This window comes from Struthio camelus, chromosome 2 (genome assembly GCF_040807025.1).
Source record: "Struthio camelus isolate bStrCam1 chromosome 2, bStrCam1.hap1, whole genome shotgun sequence".
Lineage (NCBI taxonomy): Eukaryota > Metazoa > Chordata > Aves > Struthioniformes > Struthionidae > Struthio > Struthio camelus.
The window spans coordinates 158,117,406-158,140,014 of record NC_090943.1 but is presented as its reverse complement, the minus strand read 5'-3'; the positions used below and the strand labels follow the sequence as shown (position 1 = coordinate 158,140,014).

Sequence of the window (22,609 nt, the reverse complement as noted above, 5' to 3'; positions counted from 1 at the left end):
CTACAATTCAATCACGGGTGCACGGTACGACAACCGCTCTTGCCCTTTCCTTGAGGGCCGCTCCTCCAGTATAGTTTTCCCCGGTTTCTCAAGCAGATGGGGGCACGGTACAGCGACTGCTCTCACCCCTTATGGGCCACCCTTCCGATCTAATTTTCCCTGGTTCCTCCTCACCATGCTGTTGACATCAGGGGCATCCCCGCTGACAGGTAGGTCCTCGGGTCCTCAGGGCAGCTGACGGGTGGGTCTGAGTCCACACGAATCTATGTGGCTTGCTCCCTTTTAGAGCCAGTCAGAACCATGCCAGCCCCCAGTTACACCAAAGCTGTACAGCTCTAGACAATAGCAGTGGGCACATCCCCAGGTAACCTCGTGCTCAGCCCGCGGCACTGCTCGGTGGGTGACAGTGCACCCACGAACGGCTGGTTCCGCAGGGAATGGTTCTGCAGCGCCGAGATGTTTACGGTGTGGGTCTGCACTGTCGTTCCTCCTTTGTCTGAACTTGTCAATCATGGGGTCATTGGAGGGCGTGCCCCCAGGCTGCTGCGACCCCACAGTGTGGTGGCATCGGCTGTGGTGCACCCGGGTTTGTTAACTCCTGGGGAGCGCCCCACGGCAAACCCCTCCGCTATGGGCTGCACCATCCGGAGTTCCGCACTTGCCTGTGTGGCACCTGTCAGTATTAAATTGTTATTCAAGTGAGAGATGATAAAATATGTTTTTGTGATGTAAGGAATATATATACAATGCAGAATAATGTTAACCTTTCACTGTGTGTGATTCCTGCATAATACGTTTGCAATGTGCTGGTGATTGCTGGATCCCATATAGCATTCATTATTTTGATACCTTACATGGATTTGACCAAGTCAAATTTCAGAAATGTGTGTGTGGACTAAATCTCATTTCTTTTCTCATTCTGTGTTTCTAGGCTGGCACTGTGAAGCTGACCAAGCCGGTGGCTTTGTGGACCCAACAGGATGTCTGCAAGTGGTTGAAGAAACATTGCCCGAATCAGTATCAAATCTACAGTGAGTCATTCAAACAGCATGACATAACTGGTAAAGTATGCAGTATCAGAAATATTTTACTTACTTAAAATGGGGCAAATTGTGTTTTGCATTGTTGTTTAGATTAAGACTGTATATAAGGGCTTCTGTTAGTTGTAGGCCTGAAGAGTTGTTTGGAGCAGTGGGAATATAGTAGCTTGCATTGACTGTGGTGAATAGGTGATTCTTCACATTTCTAAAAAAATAAATTTCAGATTATTCAAGGTTAATATAATGAGGAAAGAAGAAGACAAGCATGTATGTGAATAAGAGTTGGACCCTGAGGACTGTCCATTCTTGTGTTTGCAGCTTGCACTGTTAAAAACTGGAATTCACTTTTGAAATATTCATTCCAAATCAAAATAAAAGCCAAAACATTAAGAAGAGTCTTGTGAGGAAAAATGTAAATGAGGATGGGTTTTTTTTTCACTTTTTTGAGCTATTTCACCTTGAGGAGGTCAGATTCTCTTTTGAGATTTTTCTTGTTTTTAATTCAGCTTAAAATCCTTGACATGTAGGATGCGAAGGAAGCCCAGCTGAGCTCCTCCCTAGGGGTGAAGCAGGATCAACGTATCAAACTCATTTCTGACGGATATTTGTCTAACTTGTTATAAAAAATTTGCAGTGGAGATTTTTACATCTCTATATCCAGTGCCTTATGATCCTTAAAGTTAGTATTTTCCTCATGTCGATCTAAACTGTTATTTCCTGCCAGTGAAGCTGATTTTTGTCCCATGTGTAGCTGGAGTACAGACCATCATCTTTCTTGCAGCCTTATCTGTATTGGAAGGAGGTCATCCCACTCGCACATGCTTTCCTTCTCTAGTCTAAAAAAATATTTCTTCTTTCTGTTACAATTTGTCCCCTAAATACCCTCAAGACCTACAAACCCTCAAAACTCGATTTCTTGTCTTAGAGTAATACATTAAACAATATTAACGTATTGTATCTTCCCATTTAGTTCAGAAGCTAATATTGATTTTCTTGAGCTAGTTAACTTGTTAACTCCTTCTCAGTTTGCTGTAGTAGTATTTTAGCTGGCCGCTTTGAAGTGACATCAATTTGGTTAAGTAACTGGGTTAATATAAACATAAATGTAATTTGGGAGTTAAACAGCATTTTTACCTACATCCCAGGCATTAATTAATCTGTTAAAAGTTTAATGTGAAACACTAATTTATTCTCTGAAGCAATGGTGTGCAACCCGGGGAACTGACATTCAGTCATTTAATATCAAGCAGAGATTTCAGTTTTGCATACAAATCTCTCTCTTAACAATAATATGTTAACTAAAATATGTTTTAATCAATATCTGTTTGTATACGTGTGCTTGCAGTGTTTCAAATTTTCCATTAACTCCTGTTGCTGTTCATTCTTTTCTGATAATATATGAGTAATTGCCAGCATGGCAAACTAAACTACTGATCTTAATTCATTATGTAGCCATATATGTAAGTATATGCATGTATGTGTATACAAGATAAGTGCTTTGTGTTGGGTTAGTAAGAGTTGAGCTGAGCTTAACCATTGTACTATTAACCATTATTTCCTCTAATTTATCATCTGTTTCTCAGTATCTTAAATGTAATCTATAAGACTGGGCTACATTTCTGTGTCTCCACCCATGTGTATAAAAGTGACTACCTCAAGCTACCAGAAAAAACTTGAAATTAAGATTTTTTTCACTTTTTCTGCTACTATGTTGCATGCTGTCTCTTTCTGAATTTAAAACACTGTGAGAAGAGGTTGAAAGGAATAAAACATTGTTTTCATTTTAATTTAAACACACATGGAAATCTATAGCTTCTTTGTAGATGTGCAAAGCTTGGAACTTTATAGACCTTTGTGAGAAGAGGGAATTAAGATAAATCTTTGCTACTTTACACAGAAGAGATGTAAGGAGAATATTAGTATAAGTGTTAGAAAGCAAGTCTGCAGTAAGGAAAATAGCTTCAATACAGTAACTACCAAAGAAAAGAACAAATGTGATCAATATTTGTAAAGACTTTTAGAAAGTATATTGTGAGTGTATTATGAATGAAATCAATAACTCGGGATGATGTTTACAGTGCTGTTGGTCCCTGTGATCTCAATTATTTGAAATCTAATAAAGTGGTAGAACAGTGGATTTGTGGCTCAAAAATGTAGACCATGAAAAGAGTAAGAAAACTGTTCTATCTAACTAGTATGAAGATTAAGCTGAGGTAGTGTAACTATTTCCAGTACACTTTAATATGGCTGTGGAAAAGTGATGTTATTGTTGAAAATTTCTCAGGAATGTAAATGACTTTACAAGCTGCTTTAATATGGAAAAATATGACGGAAATGAACTAACTGAAAATGACAAGAAAATGGTATTTAGCCCTTACTTGAAAATAAAAATCTAAGGCATGGTCATAAGCCAGGAAAATAGTCTTGGACAAACATACCTAGCAGCTTTTAACCATATGTGTTGAAAAGTCTGGCATTTTAAGCATCTGAGATAATAAACCACTGATTACAGTTGGCTGAGTTGGGGGCAAAAATCTAAAACCAAGTGTCCTTTCCTTTGTATAGATTTTTTTTTCTATAGAAGAAAGAAAAGAACCAGCTGTAGATGTGTAAGGAAGAGATGCTGGTGTACATAACAGAGGGAAAAAAAAAGAGCTTCATATTATCAGTGGCCTCAAAGAGTTCACAGGACAGAGTGCGCTCTCATCAAGTTTGCAGGTGACACCAAATTGTGGGGAGCAGTCAATACACTTGTGGGCAGGGCTGCCAATTCCAAGGGACTTAAACAGGCTAGAGGAATGGCTCAATCTGAACCTTCTGAAACAAGGACACATGCCAAGTCCTGCAGCTGGGAAGGCAGAACCCCTTGCACCGATATAAGCTGGGGGCTGACTGCCTGGGGAGCAGCTTTCTTAAAAGGACCTAGGAGTCTTAAGAGATAACAAGATGAAGTGAGGTAGCAGTGGGCCTTGGTAGCAAAGAAGCTGAACAGAATCCTGGGCTGCGTTAACAGGAGCATAGCCAGTAGATTAAGGGGAGTCCTTATTGCCCTTTTCTCTGCGCTTTTTAGATCACAGTTTTGGATCCCCAACACTGAAAAAACGTTGAAAATCTGGAGCAAGCTCAGCTGAGGGCTGCCAAGATGATCGGGGCTGGAGCACTTGCCCTGTGAGAAGGGCCTGAGGGAACTGGGCTTATTCAGCCTGGAGAAGTGGCTTTGTGGGGGCTTAACAGCAGCCCCCAGTATGTGCACAGATGTTATCAAGAAGATGGAGCCAGGCACAATGGTGCATGGTGGGAGAAAGACAGACAACAGGCATATAAACTGGAACAGGTGAGGTTAAGGCTGGGTATAGGCATAAATGTTTTCCCCATGAGGACAGTCAGGCAGTGGAGCAGGTTGCCTAGGAATGCTGTGCAATCTCTATCCTGGGAGAGTTTCAAGCACAAACTGGATAAAACCCAGAGCAACCTGCTCTAATCTTATAGTTGACCCTCGTTGGAGCAGGAGGTTAGGCCAGAGACCTCAGGAAGTCCCTTCTAGTCTGAATTATCCTGTGATCCTGAAATCTGATGGGTACTTGTTGAGTACTTCAGAACCAGTGAGATGCATTTTGCAGCCAGTTAGGGAGAATTATATCTGAAAAGGTCTAATAAGAAGTTGAGAGAGGGTTTGTTTTTTTTTTTTTTTTTAATACACAAACTCCTTAAATTCAGTGAGTGGGGCGTCTGGTTAGGTTGAGTTACTCGGCAACAGCTAGGAGACCATTTTCACGGTGTTTAGCCCAAAGTCAACCAAAAGAATGTGAAGGACTAACACCGAGCGAGATCTGAGCACACTGGATGTGAAATACCATTGGTAGGAAAAATATGACCGTAAAAAAATGTGGGAATAAAGGTGGCAGTGGCTGTATAACCAAGAAAGCAATGTAGCAGTAGGACCTTGTCTCCAGAGGCTCTACAACTGCTGGTGACATTTACATTAGTGTGAGGGGGTATAAAATGTTGCTCCAGCTGGTCAGCTTTTTACATCCACTTTATACCAGTACAGTCCAAGCAGCAGGACTGAGGAACTGGCATCTGCTTTCAGTGGTTGGTTGTGGATTTGAATTTACCAGACAGCACCACTTTTTATTGGCAGGAGAATTCTTTTTGAGAGATGGGTTTTTCTTTGACGGTTTTATTCTCCACCATGGAAACAAATGAACATTTTTGCATTCAGCACCAGTAGGAGCAAGACTTGGCATAGAATGATGAAGGAATAACCATTTTGGGGAAAATGATCTATTGGAAAAAAATTAAATAAAGATGAGTATGTAAGTACTTGCTGGTGTATGATTTGTTGAAAGAAAGGGAGGAGAAGAAACCCTGCTTCATCTCTTGTTTTTACACCATGTTCCCCAGTGTGCTAATGCATGGCTTCAGAGCATGAGGCTTTAATGCTACGATCATTAAACAAACCTCATTCTGTCAAAGTAATACGCAAGAGATACCTTGGTCCGAGTGAAGGAATTTGATAGGAGGTACTTGAAAGGACTCAAGCCTTTTTAAATTAAACTTTTAAGGAGAAAAGGAACAGGTCTCAGGATAACCTTTTTTAGTTTTAGAAGGAACCAGAACTTATGAATATTCATTAAACACCAAACGGCATTTCAGAAAATGAACTATGTGAAAACCTGCTGCAAATAGCCTTAAAATCTGGCTAAGTCTCCGAAGATGCTTACACTGAATCACCTGTATTGCCTTATATGTTTATGAAATACATGTGCAAGTCTTGCTTTTAAATCTGAATCAGTTTAATTTGTTCACTTGATTAATATACTGGCAGAATATTGGGGGTATATCATATTGACTTAAATACCTAGGTTATGTAACATCTTGGTGAAAAGGTGGTCTTGCAGTTTAAGATACCATGCTGGAATTTAGAGAATTCCTGGCTCCGTTTCAGGTTACTCTTGTATCCCTATGCAACATATTGAATCCTCACTAAGTTACTCTTCCTTTTCTTTTCAAAGTGTTGCATGGATACATAGATATTATTAAAGTTCTGTTTGCCACAGTCTTCTCTGTTCTGTCCCAAACCTTCGGCAGGTTTTGAGCATTCCTCAACGCTTTTATTTGTCTCAGAAAGCATCTCGTTTATTCACAAAAAAGAAAAAAGTATTTTTTAATAGAAACAAAAAGAATTTTCATTGTGTCCAAATGGAAGGTATTTAAGATAAAACATTAGTTATCTTGCTTGTTTTGCATGTGACAGTGTTCTTCAGCACAATAGATCTCTCCTCCCCAGCAGTGTTTATCTCATAGTGGTTTTGTAGAAGACACTTCCATTTCCAGCCGTCTCTGTGAAGGTCTTCCCTTTGCTGTGGTGCGAAGGTTAAGCCAGCCTTGCCCACTTTCCTTATTTGTGCCTCTTTTCCTCACTCTTTCTGTGAGGTTTTAACAGCATTGTAGATTAGCAGGCTGACAAATCAATCCAGACTACATCCATCTGCGGTTAAAAAAAAAAAAAAATCACTGCTTCGCACTGGAGGGAGCTTTTATTCTACTGGCTGGATGAGATCAGTCTTATTAGCCACGTTCTTTGTGGAGGTGTGATGTTTGGGTTGAAAAATGTGAGGGACTAAAGAGTTTTCCTTGTTTTGTTATTTGACTGCTTTCAAGCTTCTAATGTGGAACACATCAGAGTGATAGGCTTTGGGATAAGGCTCCTGTTTGCATAATATGTGGCAAAATTGTAACTATTCTTTTTGCATGGAAAAATAATATCAGAAAAGTGCTAATGTAACTTTATGTTAATATAGCATGAAATGGAAAGAAGTTGAATGAGCCAAATTCTTGGAAAGCATGAATACTTTTTTCATTGTTGAAAAAATTTCATTCTTACTGATAAAGAAAATTTTGCATGAAAGTGATCTTCTGTCATGTCTCAGTGATAGCTCCTGTGGCTGGCTTTTCGGTCAGATTATAGCTCATGCAATATGTAGTGAACTCCCACAACAGGAGGCAAAACTGTAATGATGCATGAGAGGTCTAGTATGACCTGGAAAGCTATTCTATAGTCAATAATGGGACAATGAGGAAGCTACATTAGAACTTTCACGAAGTGTCAAAGTAGTGTTCCCAAATTAACATATCTAAATTTTTCTGATAAATTGACTTCTCCTTGTGAAAAATAATCTGTGGACTATTCTGGTAGAAAGCCTTATTTTTAATAATTTTTTTTTTTCCCATCTAGGCAGTAGAATGTTTTCTAACTAGCTGCTGTAACAAAATCTTTATTGTTAAACAAACCTGCAGCTTGAGAATAGAGGAACTCAGCCCTATATGCATTAGGTGAAATTAAGTCAATTAGTCATGGGCTGGGCCTACCTTCTCTTCTATGTACAAGCCAGTAGGGAGTGTCCAGTCCTATTATTTGTTATATAAAATCATGTGTGGAGGAAATGGTATTATCATCTATTCAGTTTTAATGTGAAAGGGAAACTGCTGAAGGGAGATTGAGACTTTTTTTTGGCCTTGCTTGCCAATGACATTTTAACGTTGCTGCTTCTATATCTACTAAATTTGTAATGAACAGTTTCCATACTCCTCCAGTATTATCTGATGTGAGAACTACTGTGCAAGTAGTTGATGAGTGTTTAACACTGTTTTCTGTCTTGATATTTCTTGGATCTGGTTGCCTTGCTTTGATAAGGTCGGTTCCAGATCTCCATTGTGCTCTCTCCACTTGTGAATACCTGGAAAGATCTCCTTGGTTTTGATAAATGATTCCTTTGCAGCGTATTCAAGAAGTGCATTGCGCTCCAGCTGCCTAACTGCCTCTTTTTCTTTACCCTGTCACTCTATATGAATTCAACAAAGGCCATGGTAGCCAGATTTGCTGTAGGTTTAAATCTACCTGATATTTAACATAATTCAATTTGTCTTTGATCTGAAAAGTGTAATTTCTGCCCTTTAGCTTCAGATTTGAAATTCCCTGTCGCTTTAGTTTTAGATAAGTTCTCCTATACCTCTAGGGTGTATATACTTGGGTGACAGGAGCAAGAGGTATGTTGTAGATTGCTCTTCATTTGAAGCAGTGTTTACTTGCACTTTTGCCTGAGTGCTTATTCCTCAAGTGCTGTCAGATGTTGGGGATTTAACACTTCCTAATTACCTGCAGTAATAATATGATTATTGCTTCCCTGTAACACAATCTTTTTTTTTTTCTGCTTTTTTTTAACTTAATCTTATTTTAGTCAACTTATACCAGCTAGAGATCATTCCATCTTATACCCTTCTCCTTGAAAAGATCTGACTTTGGTACAGGTTCCGTGTAAACCTGCTTCACCATACTTTCTAAGGAAATACAGTTTCTCATTTCTATCATGCAAAACTTGACCCCAGAACTTCTCCCCTTAGCAGTCAGTTTCAAAATCAGTTTCTGTTCCTTACTCAGGGGGAGCTAAAAATGGGAATTAGAGTAAGATATGGAAAGCCATATCAAATGTTTTAGCAAAGCCTATTTCAGGAATTTTCAGACTATATTCTAAAGCTTTGTGGTATTTCCTAGGTTGCTGATAAGGCTGCATAGTGTGTCTCCAAGAAAACTGAATACTGACTGTGATCTAGTGACAGAGCCAAGATGTTTACAAGTTACGGATTTAGCTTTGGGACGTTTACGTCATTATATCTTAGATGACTCAGGTGTCCAGCTGAAGTGTGATTCAGAAGACAGGATAAGAGAATAAGTAAAGGATAAGAGAATAAATTGCTGAAATAATCTGTCTGGAGGCCTCTCTGTCCCGTCCATTGATTAATTTAGTGGACTCAATATAGCCTAAAGAAATGAAAATCTCTGTTTTATGTTCACCTTGGTTCTTTTGTCGATTTTCTTTTGTCTTGCAAAATAAATCCCTTGAAGGGAATTTGAAGCAAATTTTTTATCAACTGTTTTTTCTTCAGATGCTTTAGATAAAATACTGACTGCTATATTAAGAGTTCTGATACTTTGCCATGTATTGAAACTCTACCCTCTTGGTTTAGTTCTCAGGAACTTCTTTCCTTCACTAGTTTTTTGGAACAATTTCTAATTGTTAGCGATTACAGTTTTACTTTACTATGGTACTTGATTATTAGGCTGTGTGATCGCATTATCTAGACTCTCAACAGGGTCTAGCAGAGTTATTACTTGGAGATCTCAAAGGCAGAGGTTGATGCCGTAGGAAATAGCATTGTTAACTCTGTTTATGGCACTTCTTTATTTCCTTTTTTTTTTTTTCTTCTTGGTTAATACTGATGAACTACTTCAATATATGGTGCTTAACAGATTTGAGTATTTCCGTTGAAACAAAGAATGGAGTCCTTACTTTAGAAGTGGTTATTTAATATTTAGGCCCTCCTATGAATAGTGCTGATTCTAAGTATAGTGCCATGAACAAAATTACATTACTCTGTACTACGTTGTCACTTTCTTGAAGCTTCCACTTTAATCTATTGAGTCTGGAACTTGATTTATGCTAGGTAAAACTGCTTGCTTGTACCCCTGTGTTCTAATTTACTGCATATTAGGCCTTCTTGAGGCGTCTTGGAGGTTCCAATTCCCATTCTGTTTGGAATCAGGATTAAAAAGGGAGGTATCAGGAGATCTTCCTGATTACTTGTGCTATTGTCTGTGAAGGGGTATTTCTCTTCTTGCTCTGCAGACATGAAGTCAGTTTTATGGCTGAGTTGTAGGGGAAGGAAAACTTAGGTGAGGAAGCTGCTTCAGTGATTAAGTGAAGGAGTTGTTAGAGGGCATTAAAATTCTCTACTTTGAAGAAGCAGTGAATTAATTTGCTACTTGGTGGGTGGGTGTTTGTGATATCAGTGAGCAGCTAGAGCTGATTCTTTTTATTTTAGCTCATTATTTGCCAGCATGTGCTATTCATGATATGGGGATTTAGCCTTAATGTGATCTTATTTTTTGGCAATGTTCCCCAATCTAATAACATGGCTAACCTAATGATAAAACATAGAAAGGAGCTCTAAGGGCAACCTTGAAATGCCAGACCCGGAGGAAGACACCTCCATGAGTTTAACTTATGTTTTGTAACACAGACAAGCAAGTATATATTTAATCTCACTCGTCTTGTCTGTCTGTAATTTCTTGTGTTCCTTCTTTCACCTCAGATTTTAACCAGTCTAATCCTCTATGACTGCTCCTCAACTATTTACGCTGTGATTCCAGCTTCTCTGCAGTGTCTGTCATTATTTGTATATACTTCCTCAAACAAATCCTCTCTTGTTCCATATCTCTGACAAATAGATTAATTCTCATCCTACGTTTTACTCTCTGTCATGGCCTCATGTTCTCAGCTATTTCCGTCTTTTTTTTCCTGTGGACAGTTTGTCAGGGTTCTCATGGAGTTACCCCCCAAAATTAGACTTATGCTATGTAAGAGTTCTGTTCCCTGAATTCCCCCAGTGTCAGCGAATGAAAGGAAATAGCTGTTTGTAGCTTTCAGTATTTTCCAACTGTAATTAGGTTGATGCTTAGAAAAAAAAGTGGAAGTACACTTGGGAAAATAGAGTTTTATTTTTACCTCTTTCTTTTGCAAGACTTGAACAAAAGTTTTAAAATGGACTGGAGAGACCTGCTTCTTTTTGTCTCACTGCTAAATGTGATAGGAGCATTTTTTTGCTGTAGTTGAGTGAGGGCCTCAGCAGTACCTGATGTATGGTGCAATAATTCTCAGTTCCTCAGGGGGGAGCTTACACATAAGCTAACTAACTGATTTCACGGCTCTGATTTGGGCTTCCAGTAGTCTGTGTTTTCAGCAATGCCATCACTTTATAGTTCTGTAGTGGGAACCCGCTTTCCAGTCTGAAGTGAAATTATGGTAGCAGCTATAAGTTACTACAGTAGGCTTATCCCTACAGAATATCAGAATTTGTGCAATCTCGAGTCTGTGACAGCTGTACTCAGGACTGTGTAAGCCAAGCCAATATCTACCCCTAGTTTTCAGTCTCTTCCAGTTTGTAGACTTGTCAGTATGCAATATTTTCGTGTCCCTCTTTGAAAATGATTCAGTTTGTGGAAATTTCAGCCCAGCCAGCTGAGCCTTTTACAGAGAACAAAGGGACTAGAGGAAAAAGCACTCTTTTCTTCCCTGCCTCCTACATATTATAATCAAAATAAAATCCAAAGCTTTCTTTATTGAATGGCTCACATGCTGAAACAGCTGGCCTCTGAAAGTCAAGATTTGGCAAGGGAGCAGTCTTCAGTCAAGAAATTTGCCTCCCAATGTTCCAATGAAAACTGTTCTTTTGATTTGATATAGTTAACTAAACAGATTTAAAGGTCTGACAGAGTCCAGTGTAGTGCTCTTGACAGTGAGTTTTATCCTTGTTATCCCAGAACGCACAGCTAAGGGAGATCACAAATACCTAGCTCTTTTAGCAAAGTTATAAGGACCCAACTCCAGTGTGTTCCTCTGAATTCAGTGGAAGGAGCTCTTGGAGCAAAAGAGGCTGGATTCTGTCCAATCCTTTCCAATCCCTTACTGCGTTTAGGAATTTTTTTTCAGCCTTTCACCCTGAAAAGATCTGCACACCCTCTGTGAAGTGTTTAGCTGATTCCTCAGATCCTAGAGGTGATCAGTGCTTAGCTGATGCAGGAGAAGGCTTACTGTGACGACTTTGTGCAGCTAGTTGACTTGCTTCCTACTTTAGAAGAGAAATCCAGTGCTAGAAACTTGGGCCTTTCGCTTGACTTTGCTACTCTGAACAGAAACCCATCACATGTAAATGTAAGTCTATGCAAAAAAGCAGGATCTTAATGAGTCATTTTTGTCTGAAACATGGACATCTAGATTAAGCCATGAACCTCTTAAGCAATCACGTGCCTTTAGTGCATTTTGTTAAAAAGAAATGGTTTCATGAACTGAAACCACTAGGTTTCATTAACCTTACTGAGCCCAAACATATTTGTCAGAGGTGAATACTGTTATGCAGCAATCAGCATTAAGTGGTTAACCTCAAATAAAACTTGGGGGATTCCCGTTGTAATGGCTAATTATTAATGGCAGTGACTATGTAACATAATGTAATAAGTGAAGTTATACGTTCGAGGGCTCTGTGTTGGTGCTAAAGATCAGATGTTCTGTTCTCACTGAATTTCAGTGGGTATTGGTACATTCTGCTGTGGATTTTAGTCATTCATTCATTCATTCATTTATAGCAGAAGCAGGGTTAGAGGATAACAAACACGTCAGAACATGAGCTATCCAAAAGTCTCAAGAAGAGCTTGAATCTTGTCAGGCTGTACAGACCTTACACTGCTTGCCAATAGCTCAGTGAGAAGTAGGGAGAAAATCCTGCCTACCAGGTGGATGAGAGAAGCCTCCGAGTTCCTCAAACAGAAAGAAACATCACTTCTTAATTGCTGACTTAAAAACACACACACACACACACACACACACACACACACACACACACACAATGCTCTTCCAAAGAGAATTTGAGGTTTTGTTCTGTTTAACAAAATGCAGAACAATTATCCACAGAAGCAAATGTGTATCTTTTTGTCAGTGAACCATGGATTTAAGACAAGCCATCAATGTAATCCCCGTCCTGTCAACTGTACTGACAGAGCACCTGCATTCCATAGGGCTTGGTAACATTATGCTGTGATTAGAGGAAGATCTTTTACAAATTGTTTGATTCCCTCAAAAAAGTTTATGTACATAAACCCTAGTTAATTTCTCTGCAGGTTCTGTTGCATGCTGTGAAATGCAGCATTAAGATGCTGTACCTATTCTCAGGTCAAAGTGATATACTTACCAAAAGTTTTCATCTGTGTTGACTTTATAATTTAGAATGTACACTTTTTAATGTTTATTTTGCATAGGTTATGTAGATTTTTATCTTGCAGCATGTGTTTTGATATAAATAGAACAGCACAAAACTCGAAGATGGTTTAATAGGTTAATTCCAAAAAACAGTACCAAATAGAAGATACTCCCAAATGGCTTAGGAGGAAGTGTTTGTTACATGTTTTAACTTTTTTCTCATTATTGTTAAGTATAAATAGCCTCTGGAGAAATTCCAAGAATGTGAAAAATCTAATTCGAGCATTTCAAATATATGAAAATAATGTAGTCCAGTCCATTGTCAAGTACTAATTAAACCACAGTGCTAAAATTCTTATGTCCATTGGTTTATGACTCTTATATGCAAGTAAATAAAACTTGTCGTATATTGGTTTATCAAAACCAGTGCCATCTGTAACCTTTGTCCTAAGCTAATCTACTTCTGAGTTTGCTATTCACAGATGCGTGCAATCCTTTTTGATGTCATGTTAAGCCGTACTCAGACTTGTATCATACTGACTTTTTCCAAGACAGTCTCATGGAGAAAGCTTCTTTCTTTTCAGAAACGATCTTTGGGGTCTTTTTCTTTTAATTACACTCAACACAAGGAGCTGCAGACCTATTAGCCTCCTACCAATTCTGCCAAAGTAACGGAACAGTTAATTTGTGTTTCTGTTAACAAAGAATTGTATTGTGTGGTTAATTCCAGTCATCTTGATGTCCAACCTGTCAAACTAACCTGATACTTTTTTCTATCTTTCTTTTTCTTTTCCTTTGGCAAGCTTACAAGTGTAGTAGTTAACAGCTACCATGTAGAATATAATATACTTTGATTTCTCATCACCCCCCGCCAAAGCATGCATCTTAGGATCACATCACATCTTAATTAAACATTTGGCTTTTAAATCCATATACTGCGCACGGGAGTCCAACTGGTTCACTGACAGATGTCTATACGCAGTAATGAAAAGGGCCATTATTTATGTCTCTTGGACTGGCTAGCTCTGCAGTACCATGCAGATTTTTTGTATTGGTTACCTACATGTTGCAGTTAGGTGTGGTATAAGCAAGGAGCAGGACAGGTTAATAGTATAATGTGGTATAAATAATATGGCTAAATGGCTCTAACAACATGTGTTTTATTGTAGTGATGCGATGTAATATATGAGAAATCCTTGTATCCTGCAAAAAATAGCCTGTTTCCTCTTGGAAAGTAGCATCTGAAAGAAGGAAATGAATTAAGAGTTCTTGTGAATAGCCATGTTACATGTACTCTAAATGCAGAGCTAATAGGACTAATTTAATCTCTGGTTATCTAGTGAATAGCAGGGACTGTTGTGACATACACAGGTCAGATCACTTAAGACCTGTATTAGGATACTGTGTCCAGTTGTGATGTTTTAATTCTAAGAATAGCATAGAAATAGATGGAAATGGGGACCTTGACTTTTCCAAGGCCTGGAACATGAGCCTTGTGTTGTGATGTTAGAGGAGATGAGGCTATTGAAAGGAAAGTTGATGAGTGACTTGATAACTGGGTATAGGGACTACACAGGACAACAGCAAATGTTCAAAAGCTGAAGTTGGAAGCTCGGATGACTCAGTAGTCAGAAAATGAATCCTGGCTTTCCTGGTCATTCAACAGTGGAACCGTTTACTAGGAGAAATGGTGGACACTGAGGGAATTGAGTTGTGAAAGGGGAGGAAGATGACTGGAAAAATACCTGGTGAGCATCTGCCCGTGCTGCACACAGCCCTCGGACTGTATGATCACAGGGGTCCTTTGGCAGAACTATCTGCAGTCTCTGTGCTCCAAGGTACTTTTCAAATTCACATGAGAAGGTTATATAGGGATGTTTTGTTTTTGTAGTTTTGTTTTTCTGCTTCTTAAGAATCTAGTCCTTCAGAAGCAAAGGCCCCTGGGAAGCTCAAATGAGCCTTGAACTAGGCACACCACATAGTGTGAGAAACTAATTAGCAAAACTACAGATAAAATAATCTGCCTAGTTACCAGCTGTTGTTCTTGTTATCTACAGCTGTGTTTTTCCTCCTTGTTCAATCAGTAAGTCAGACTAGATGCAGATGAAGCTTTCAGTATAAGGGCCTTTGTATTTGCACTTGGAGCTGGATGTGAACAGTCCCGCATGCTACTGGATGTACCCTTTTCTAAAAACTACATTTGCGGTAAGTACCTATAGTTAGGGAACTACATGGTAACACAAGTCCGTAATTTGTATGTGTAATATGTGTTCTTGCAACAGCTCTCCTAGGGCTTCACTCTATTACATTTTTCTGCGTGTGACCAGAGAGCATGTAGGTTAGATTCATTTATTATGTAAAGGCTAACTCTGAGATTTAAAGCTCTCCTCTATCTTCTGTTAGAATCCCCTTGTGACTTGAATTTTGCAAATGTCTCGAGCATGATATATGCGAAGCTGATGTCTGTAAATAATCTATTACACAGATGTCCCAAGTCCAGTGGGATGCCAATACAGACTCCTGTACCTGCCGTTCTCTTCATTCTGTTTTTGTGTATCACTTCTGTACAAGATTCCCCATACAGCCTATTAATACCATCTGCTTTAAGTATCTATTTACGCATTCCTTCTAGACTAGATAAACATTTACTACTGAAGCTGTACATGATGCTCCCCTAATGGAATAGATATCTGAACCTGTAGCCTGTTGGGCCGTCTAGAGCTGTTGCTGTAAAAAGCGTAGTAGAGGAGATAAATAATGATTGTCATGCTGACCGTTTCCTTACATTTGCAACATCAGAAGTGACTGTTCCACTGTCATAAAAATTATAACGAAAATCACTATCTGAAGACCAGTTAGAGAAAGAATCCCAAAGCTATAACGCTTCAAGTTCTTTTTCAGATCCAGAAATGCATGGCCATCAACTGTTGTAGCCTGGATCAGATCAGAAGAAGATTTGAATCCTGGTGCTGTCTTTGGCCTGTGTACCCTACATAAAGCAGTGCCATAGCGATCCCTGATCTAACTCTACATTACTAGGATGGACCTTGGAACTGCGAAGTGGAGACTTTAAATCAACCCAAAGGAAAGGAGGGTTCACGCTGGTTGTGTTTGTCCCACTTTGGGCAAGAGGGGTAAAAAATGAACTGTTGAACTACTAGTAAGAAGTGCTCTATCTTGCACTGCATCTTTTTAACTGTAGCAATAGTGCAGCACATGTGAGTTCTTCAGGAGATGCTATTAATGGGGAGGCATTTTCATTGTACACAAGTTGTGTTATAACACTGAGCTGAGGAGCTGGTGTCTGTGCCTGGTGCATTTGTGGGCAGACAGACAAGGATAAGGCAGGGAGTTGTGTATTCCACCAATTCTTTTAGTAGAAATTGCGCTTCTAAAATCTTTTTGCTAACAGTCAACGTGCGTTAGGAACGAATTAAAGAGCTCACAGCTGAAGCAGGAGTGTGTATGTGAATATTCAGACTGATTTGTTTCAACGTGGACTTCTAAATCTCAGATCCCTTAAGTATTTCCCGGTTAAGGCTTTGATTAGACAAGGCAAGACACTGCAAAAGCGTGGAGGGTTTCCTTTCTAATTTCCTCGCAGTCTAGCTGTTAACAGCCCTGTGTGTACTGTCAAAAGAATGCAATGGCCTTAGAGCTGTAGAAAACTCTCTTTTGTATGAACAGGCTAGATCTTAAACTAGTGTATGAATTGTTCAAGGAAAAACTCTAACCCTGGATCGTCTGAGTCAAATTTCCTGCACCTTTAACATCACTTTCATAAGATGTATCATCTGCACTATTGCAGCTTGGCACAGCTCTGCCTGAGAACTGCTCTCAAACTGGATTAAGGGTTGTGTGGTGTGTTCATGAGCAGTCTTCTGCCTGGGCTTTGAATGAAGGAGGGCCTTATGAAGGAATACTATGTGATACAGTAATGAAGGAATCCGTAACTCGTGGTTATTCTACTCTCTGTAACTCTTAACTGCAAGCATTTTTCTTGACCTTGTTTTGAAAAACATTGAAATTTTGGTGAAAAAATTAAGTCTATAAAAAAATCAATCTGATGCAAAATAATTGACATGGAAATTTTCAGCCTCAGTGGTTGTGATTCAGCAACACTGGATGATTTTGAAAGGTGTCAGGCAGCTGTAATCATAGTTATCAACCCATGCTGTGTATGTGTACTGAAACATATATTTGGTCTCCTGTATTATGTATGTAATGCCTAATTGTTGTGAGTCTGTGTACCAGCTGCGTTATACCTTCCCCTATGTAAAGGGGATGTCTTTTTAGAGGGGCTGCTGCTATTTTGTGAATCAAGTGTATACTTTTATGGAAGCTTTCATTTTGTTATCTTGTTTAGTTGGTTTATATATAAATGAATTCTTCAGACTAAAAATACATCATCATGCCCTGTATAGAAAATATATTGTCAATAAGTTTCATCTCTTACACCTAATTTGTTGTGAATGTACTTTCTGTATGTAGTAATAATTTTTGTGGATTCTCTCTCAAACCTCTTTACATTGTGTTCAGATATACTCTACGTGTATCTTTAAACTAGCAAAATAGGTGTGGTTATGAGTATGCTACATCGGGCCAAAGTTCCATCTAGCCTAGAATCCTCTTTTTGGCCAAAAGTATGTGCTTACGGAAGAGTATGAATATGAGACAAATGTATTCATAGTGTCTTCTAATGTCCTCCTGCCCTCCAACAGTTTTGTTGCTTACGGACTTCCACCAGGTTAGATAACTCTTATGTTTTTGAGAAGCCCCATATAATCAGTCGGTGGTAATATGTATGAGTAAAGGACAAGAGATAAGACTGCTCATGTAACCTGAAAGCTGACATTTCCTGATTTCTCGGATCTGAGCAGTGCAGCTTTAGTATTGTCTTTGCATGTGTTCAGTGGTGGTGGTAAGTTTTATGCTAGAAGAAAAGAACATTTTAAGGTGAGGAAGTAATAAGAGTGTTTAACCAAAAAAAAAAAAAAACCACCCACACACACCAAAGAACCAAAGAAAATGCATCTGAAAAAACAGACTGATGGAGTAGAAAACTGTATGCCTCTTCAGGCTGTAGTTTGTAATCATACTTATTTAATATTTTAATAGAAAAATGGGTTCTCCAGGTTATTTGGTGGTACAACTATTTTTACTGCTATGAAATGCCAGCTAAGTGGGCACCACATACGCCCATGTGAGTTTATCTGAGGTTTTGTGCATGATTCAACCTTGTTGGGTTGTTTGAGACATTTCTCTAAACGTTGTTGGAAAGTCCATTTTGAAAAGCTTACAATGTTTGCTTACCGTCCCGACTGCTACATTCAGTTCTGACCTTCAGAGACACGACTTTTAAGAACTCACAGAACCCTTTGACTTTGAATTTGATGGATGATGTCTGGCTTTCATTTCCCTGACAGACTGTTTTTATTTTTTGGCAGGTGTGTTTCAGGACTACCTCTTTTGTTTGTTTGTTTGTTTTCTGTTTATTAGAGAGCTGTCAGTAAAATAACAGTTACAGAACCTAAGCCCTTATTACTTGTTCTGGAACTCCAGATATCAGAATATAACTTACAGGAAGACATGGAAACTTGATTTCTTCTTAGTTAGAATAGTCTTGCAAATTTAAGTCAGAGTAGAATATGGTTCTTTATATCCCATCTAAAAGAAGCTTTCAGTAGTGAACAAGTATTTGCGTGCTCTTTATGTAAGCAAACTGTAGCTAAACAGCATCTACTAAATCTTGTACAGTCTATTGCTGCCTTGCAAAAATTGCTGGGAACTGTTATACAAATATGATCATCCATCTGGTAGAAAAAAATGCTGTAAACTGCAATGCCATTAACACTTTTGTATGGAAAAAACTCTGATGTGCTGGATCCATTTTATACCTCAATGAATTGCCCACATTAAAAGAATGGTATAAACAGTTGTAATTTGAAACAGACTCACTCGTACAACCTGCAATTATATTTGGTAGTGAGAGACTACACAGGGAGCAGTATCTCTTGGTAGTATCTCTCAAAAATATATAAAAAGGGTTAAACAAAATTTAAAAAAATACTTGATTTCCCTAAAGCATTGGAGGACTTGCTAATTCTAGACTGATACATGATTTTTTAAAAATGCAACTTTCTTTTTTACCACAATTAATGGCTTTCTCTGAGCACAGAAAAGAGAAGTTGCCAAATTTGAGCTTGAACAAGAATCATAGCTGAAAACAAACTCCTTTTGTTTTCACGTAAACCACATTCACCAGTCATGTAAATTCCCTGCAGGAGGCTGTTGAAAAGCACTGGAACTGGCTGCAACTGCAGTGGCCCAGCAGGGACAACCCAGTGCATCAAATTAGTTTGACTCAACTTTGAATTGTTTTGCACTAACATGCCTTATGCCCAAAAACTTGCTATATCATCTGATTGGCAAAGCATATTGGAAGTGGGTTGAATTTACCTTCAACAAAGGAGGTATGGATGCTCTTGTTGTGTCCTCTTGTAATTTCTTACAACCCTTGTTTGTGAACTGATGTGTTCTCTCCTGCTCTAGGGGCATCCAGGCAGGATTTCATCTCTAGTTTGAGATATTTATGTGTGACTGACTCTTACCATTCTGTGCAATTTTAGCTTGTGGGGAGATCACATTTCTTTGTCATACTCCCCGATTACTCCCCAGTCATGCCCCAGGCAACTGTATTGTGGTCATGTACTAGAAGTGCTCAGTGTAATTGACCCCTGGAGAGAGGAGCTTTATCTTTGCTGGCTTTCAGAGGCTGGCTTCACAGAGGTATAAAAGCAGAAGTCAGGACGTGCGCTAAATGAGGGGACAACCAGGAGTCTGTTCACTCCCTTTGTAAAATGGAAAAATGGAGCAGTTGTGGTTAAACTACAGTATGTCACCCAGCAATATGATGTGAAGTGTGATGCTGTAACCTAAGAGTCTTCTGCATCTCTTTGTTAGATGTGTTCCTTTGCTTTCAAAGCTTGGGGTGGTATGAATAACATAACCCGTATCCACACCTCAAATACTGAGAACCTACCGAATCAGATGGAGTCACAAATATCTTCAATGATTCCCAGTTAGAGCAGGTACAGAAATCTGGACCAGAGATATCCATTCAAACTGATATGCTTCCAGTTCCTCTCAGTATTTAAGACTATGTAGGAATAGAACTTAATGGGAAGAGAAATAACAGTGAAGGTTGCCTTCCTGCCGTGCCACCGCTGGAGGAATGCAACAGCTATGCTAGAGATACAAATTATCCCTCTTTTAGGGTGATTAGAAAACTCAGGAAGAATTACACTTACTTCTCTTTCCACTTCTGTGTGGTTTTTCACCACAATCCAGAAACAGTGAAAAAAGATTAAAAAAAACAAAAAACTGACTAAGAGTTTGTTTTAAAAGGTGCTGAAGATAACATGGGTGCTTTATTTTTTACTGTACTATCAGTGTGAGGAGAAGGTAGAGAGAAGCTTCCGTGCTGGAGAAGCGGTTTAACCTCCTTAAGGTAACATCGTTCTAGCTCTGCACAGCCTTATGCTCCACAATAAAATGTTTTAATGTGAACAGTTTTCATCTTGGTGTACTACTGAGTTTTTTATTAAAAATAATAATATTCTGAAATTTCTCATTTGAAGTCTTTATACTCCTTTCTCTCTGTTTTGAAGCATTACTGCCGTAACATCCAGGCAAGCCTCATAACAAATTCAGAGCAAGTACTATGTGAAAATAACTTTTTAATAAACAGCTTATTAAAAATGAGGGTGTAAAATATGATTGAAAGCTTGAACTTCTCTGTTATGATTGACACTTTACATGCATTCACATACAAGTAGAGAAGCGTACGTGAAGCTGTGAAGTGTGCAGTATTTTACTTTATCACACAAGTAAAATTCCCACAAGCTGCTCCTGGATTTGAAGTAAGAGTCTCTCTCTGTCTTTTTTTAATCACTTCATTCTATAGGGGCTGTTTCATGTAACTGAGATTATCTGATACTCCTACTGAAGTGCTAGTCTCTCTTGCTTTCAGAAGACTCTTGATTGTATTGCAGAAGACAGTCATAGCAAGAAACATTTCTGTGTTAAGAGCCTGGTTAGCTGGGTGCTGATCTATCCTTTTTAGCTTTCTAAAAGCCATTTCTACCAATTGTTCTGGGAGTTCTTAAGGTAGATTTGAGTTGTTTCTCTTTCTTAAGTAAGTGTTTAGTGAAGAGTTTTGGAAGCTCAGAGTTCACTGAAGAGCTGCCAGTTCCAAAATACTGCAAGTCTTGAGATGCCATCTCTGTTCGTAGGTGCAGATGTTCCTGTTGTCAATGTGTGTGTGTGAGGAGGTGGAAATCGGGACCTTTCTAAAATCCTGGCCTTATGGTTCTTTCTGTCCTCTTCCATCACCTCTCTAGATAAACCTTTCACAGTGGTCAGTACAGTGCTCTAAAGCCTGATGAAAATATCATTGGGTGAATCTCAAAACTTAGAGCGGGAAGTGGCAATAAGCATGCTTCTCATTAATGGCGTTATACCATTCAGGAACCCTAACAGTAGAAACCCATTAGTCGTAATTGTCTTCGTATCACCCAGTCTCGTGACAACAGGGTACCTGTGCGTGCTTCTGTTACAGCAGTCCTGTGGTAGTGCCCAATCACTCTGCAACAGCAGGAAGCTTTTGGACTGCAACAAACAGATACTTTTTCCATACTGGGGGAAGTTACTGTGCAGAGGGTGTTGAGACTGCAGAGTTATAGGAAGGTGACATTTGCTTTCATCAAGTGGAAGTTATCCCAGGTCTGGAGTGGTATCGTATCCCACTAATTATTGTGGTTAGGTGAGGACCAAAAGCAGGGTTATGCTCTGTGAAGGATCTTTAGAAGCATCTGATTTTAGTCAGTCTCCCTTTCCTTCTCAGATGCTCTTATTGCATCTTAAAGCAATTCCTGTGGAGGCTGGGCCCCTCTTCTTTTTCCTCTTGATTTCTAGTGCTTGGACATATTCAAATATGTTTCTTATGTTAGATAAGTAAGAGCTGAGACAGGCCTGAAAGTAGGAGGATGCATCAAATGCTTAGATATGAACTATTAAAGCAAAATTAAATTTACGTAAAACTGCTGCGATTGCTAAACACTGACCCAGGCATCTACTTTCCCATCGTCTTTCTTCGTTTTCCCTGTTAAGAGGACTGAGTTGTATAATGGTTTAGAGCAGATAAGAAATAGCTGAGGGAATCCTTTCCAACTCTCTGACTTGTACCAGTGGACACACCAGCACTTACAAGGAGGAAGTAATTTTATCTCATCTCTAAATTTCTGATTTCCAAGAAACCAGCCTATATTTTTACTTTTCAGGAAGAAACAAGGAATCCTGTAAGTCCTCCTGCTTTTGAGATTGGACAGACCCTTATGTAGCTGATGTACTACGTTGGTAGAGCTGGTTGAGTTTTGCCAACGGGAAGCGATGACTCTGTAACATTGCCGTCTTAATGTCAGTGACATTTCCATGAATGTCTTCTGGCACTGAGGCTAATTGGCATGAAAGGGCTCATGTCCGTACTGCTAAGGGCTTGTACCCTTCAGAACATGGTGACTTCTGTTCACACCGTGTCTAGGGAATAGCCACCAGCCTGTGGTTGCTCCTGAACTGTAAATTTCCAGGGAAGTGTTGATTGGCCCGGGCCAGAATCGTCCCAGGAATCCTTATAATAATTTGAGAGTAGAGAAAATTGAGTTCCGGTGTCTGGACAACCCTGACACTGGTTAATTT

General features: G+C 39.1%; 1 protein-coding gene across 8 annotated transcripts in view; it reads left to right on the top strand.

Annotated features, from left to right (window-relative positions):
* The window catches only part of SAMD12 (sterile alpha motif domain containing 12), a 182,455-nt gene that overhangs the window by 46,926 nt on the left and 112,920 nt on the right, over positions 1 to 22,609 (top strand). For 6 of the 8 annotated variants that reach the window (XR_011139305.1, XM_068933159.1, XM_068933158.1 and 3 more), the window contains one exon: positions 932 to 1,061. Coding sequence is in view for 6 of the 8 variants with exons in the window: in XM_068933159.1 (XP_068789260.1) it covers positions 932 to 1,061 (130 nt within the window). In the remaining 2 variants the exon portion in view is untranslated. The remainder of the gene's footprint in view (positions 1 to 931; positions 1,062 to 22,609) is intronic. The other 2 variants (XR_011139306.1, XM_068933160.1) reach the window with 1 other exon arrangement.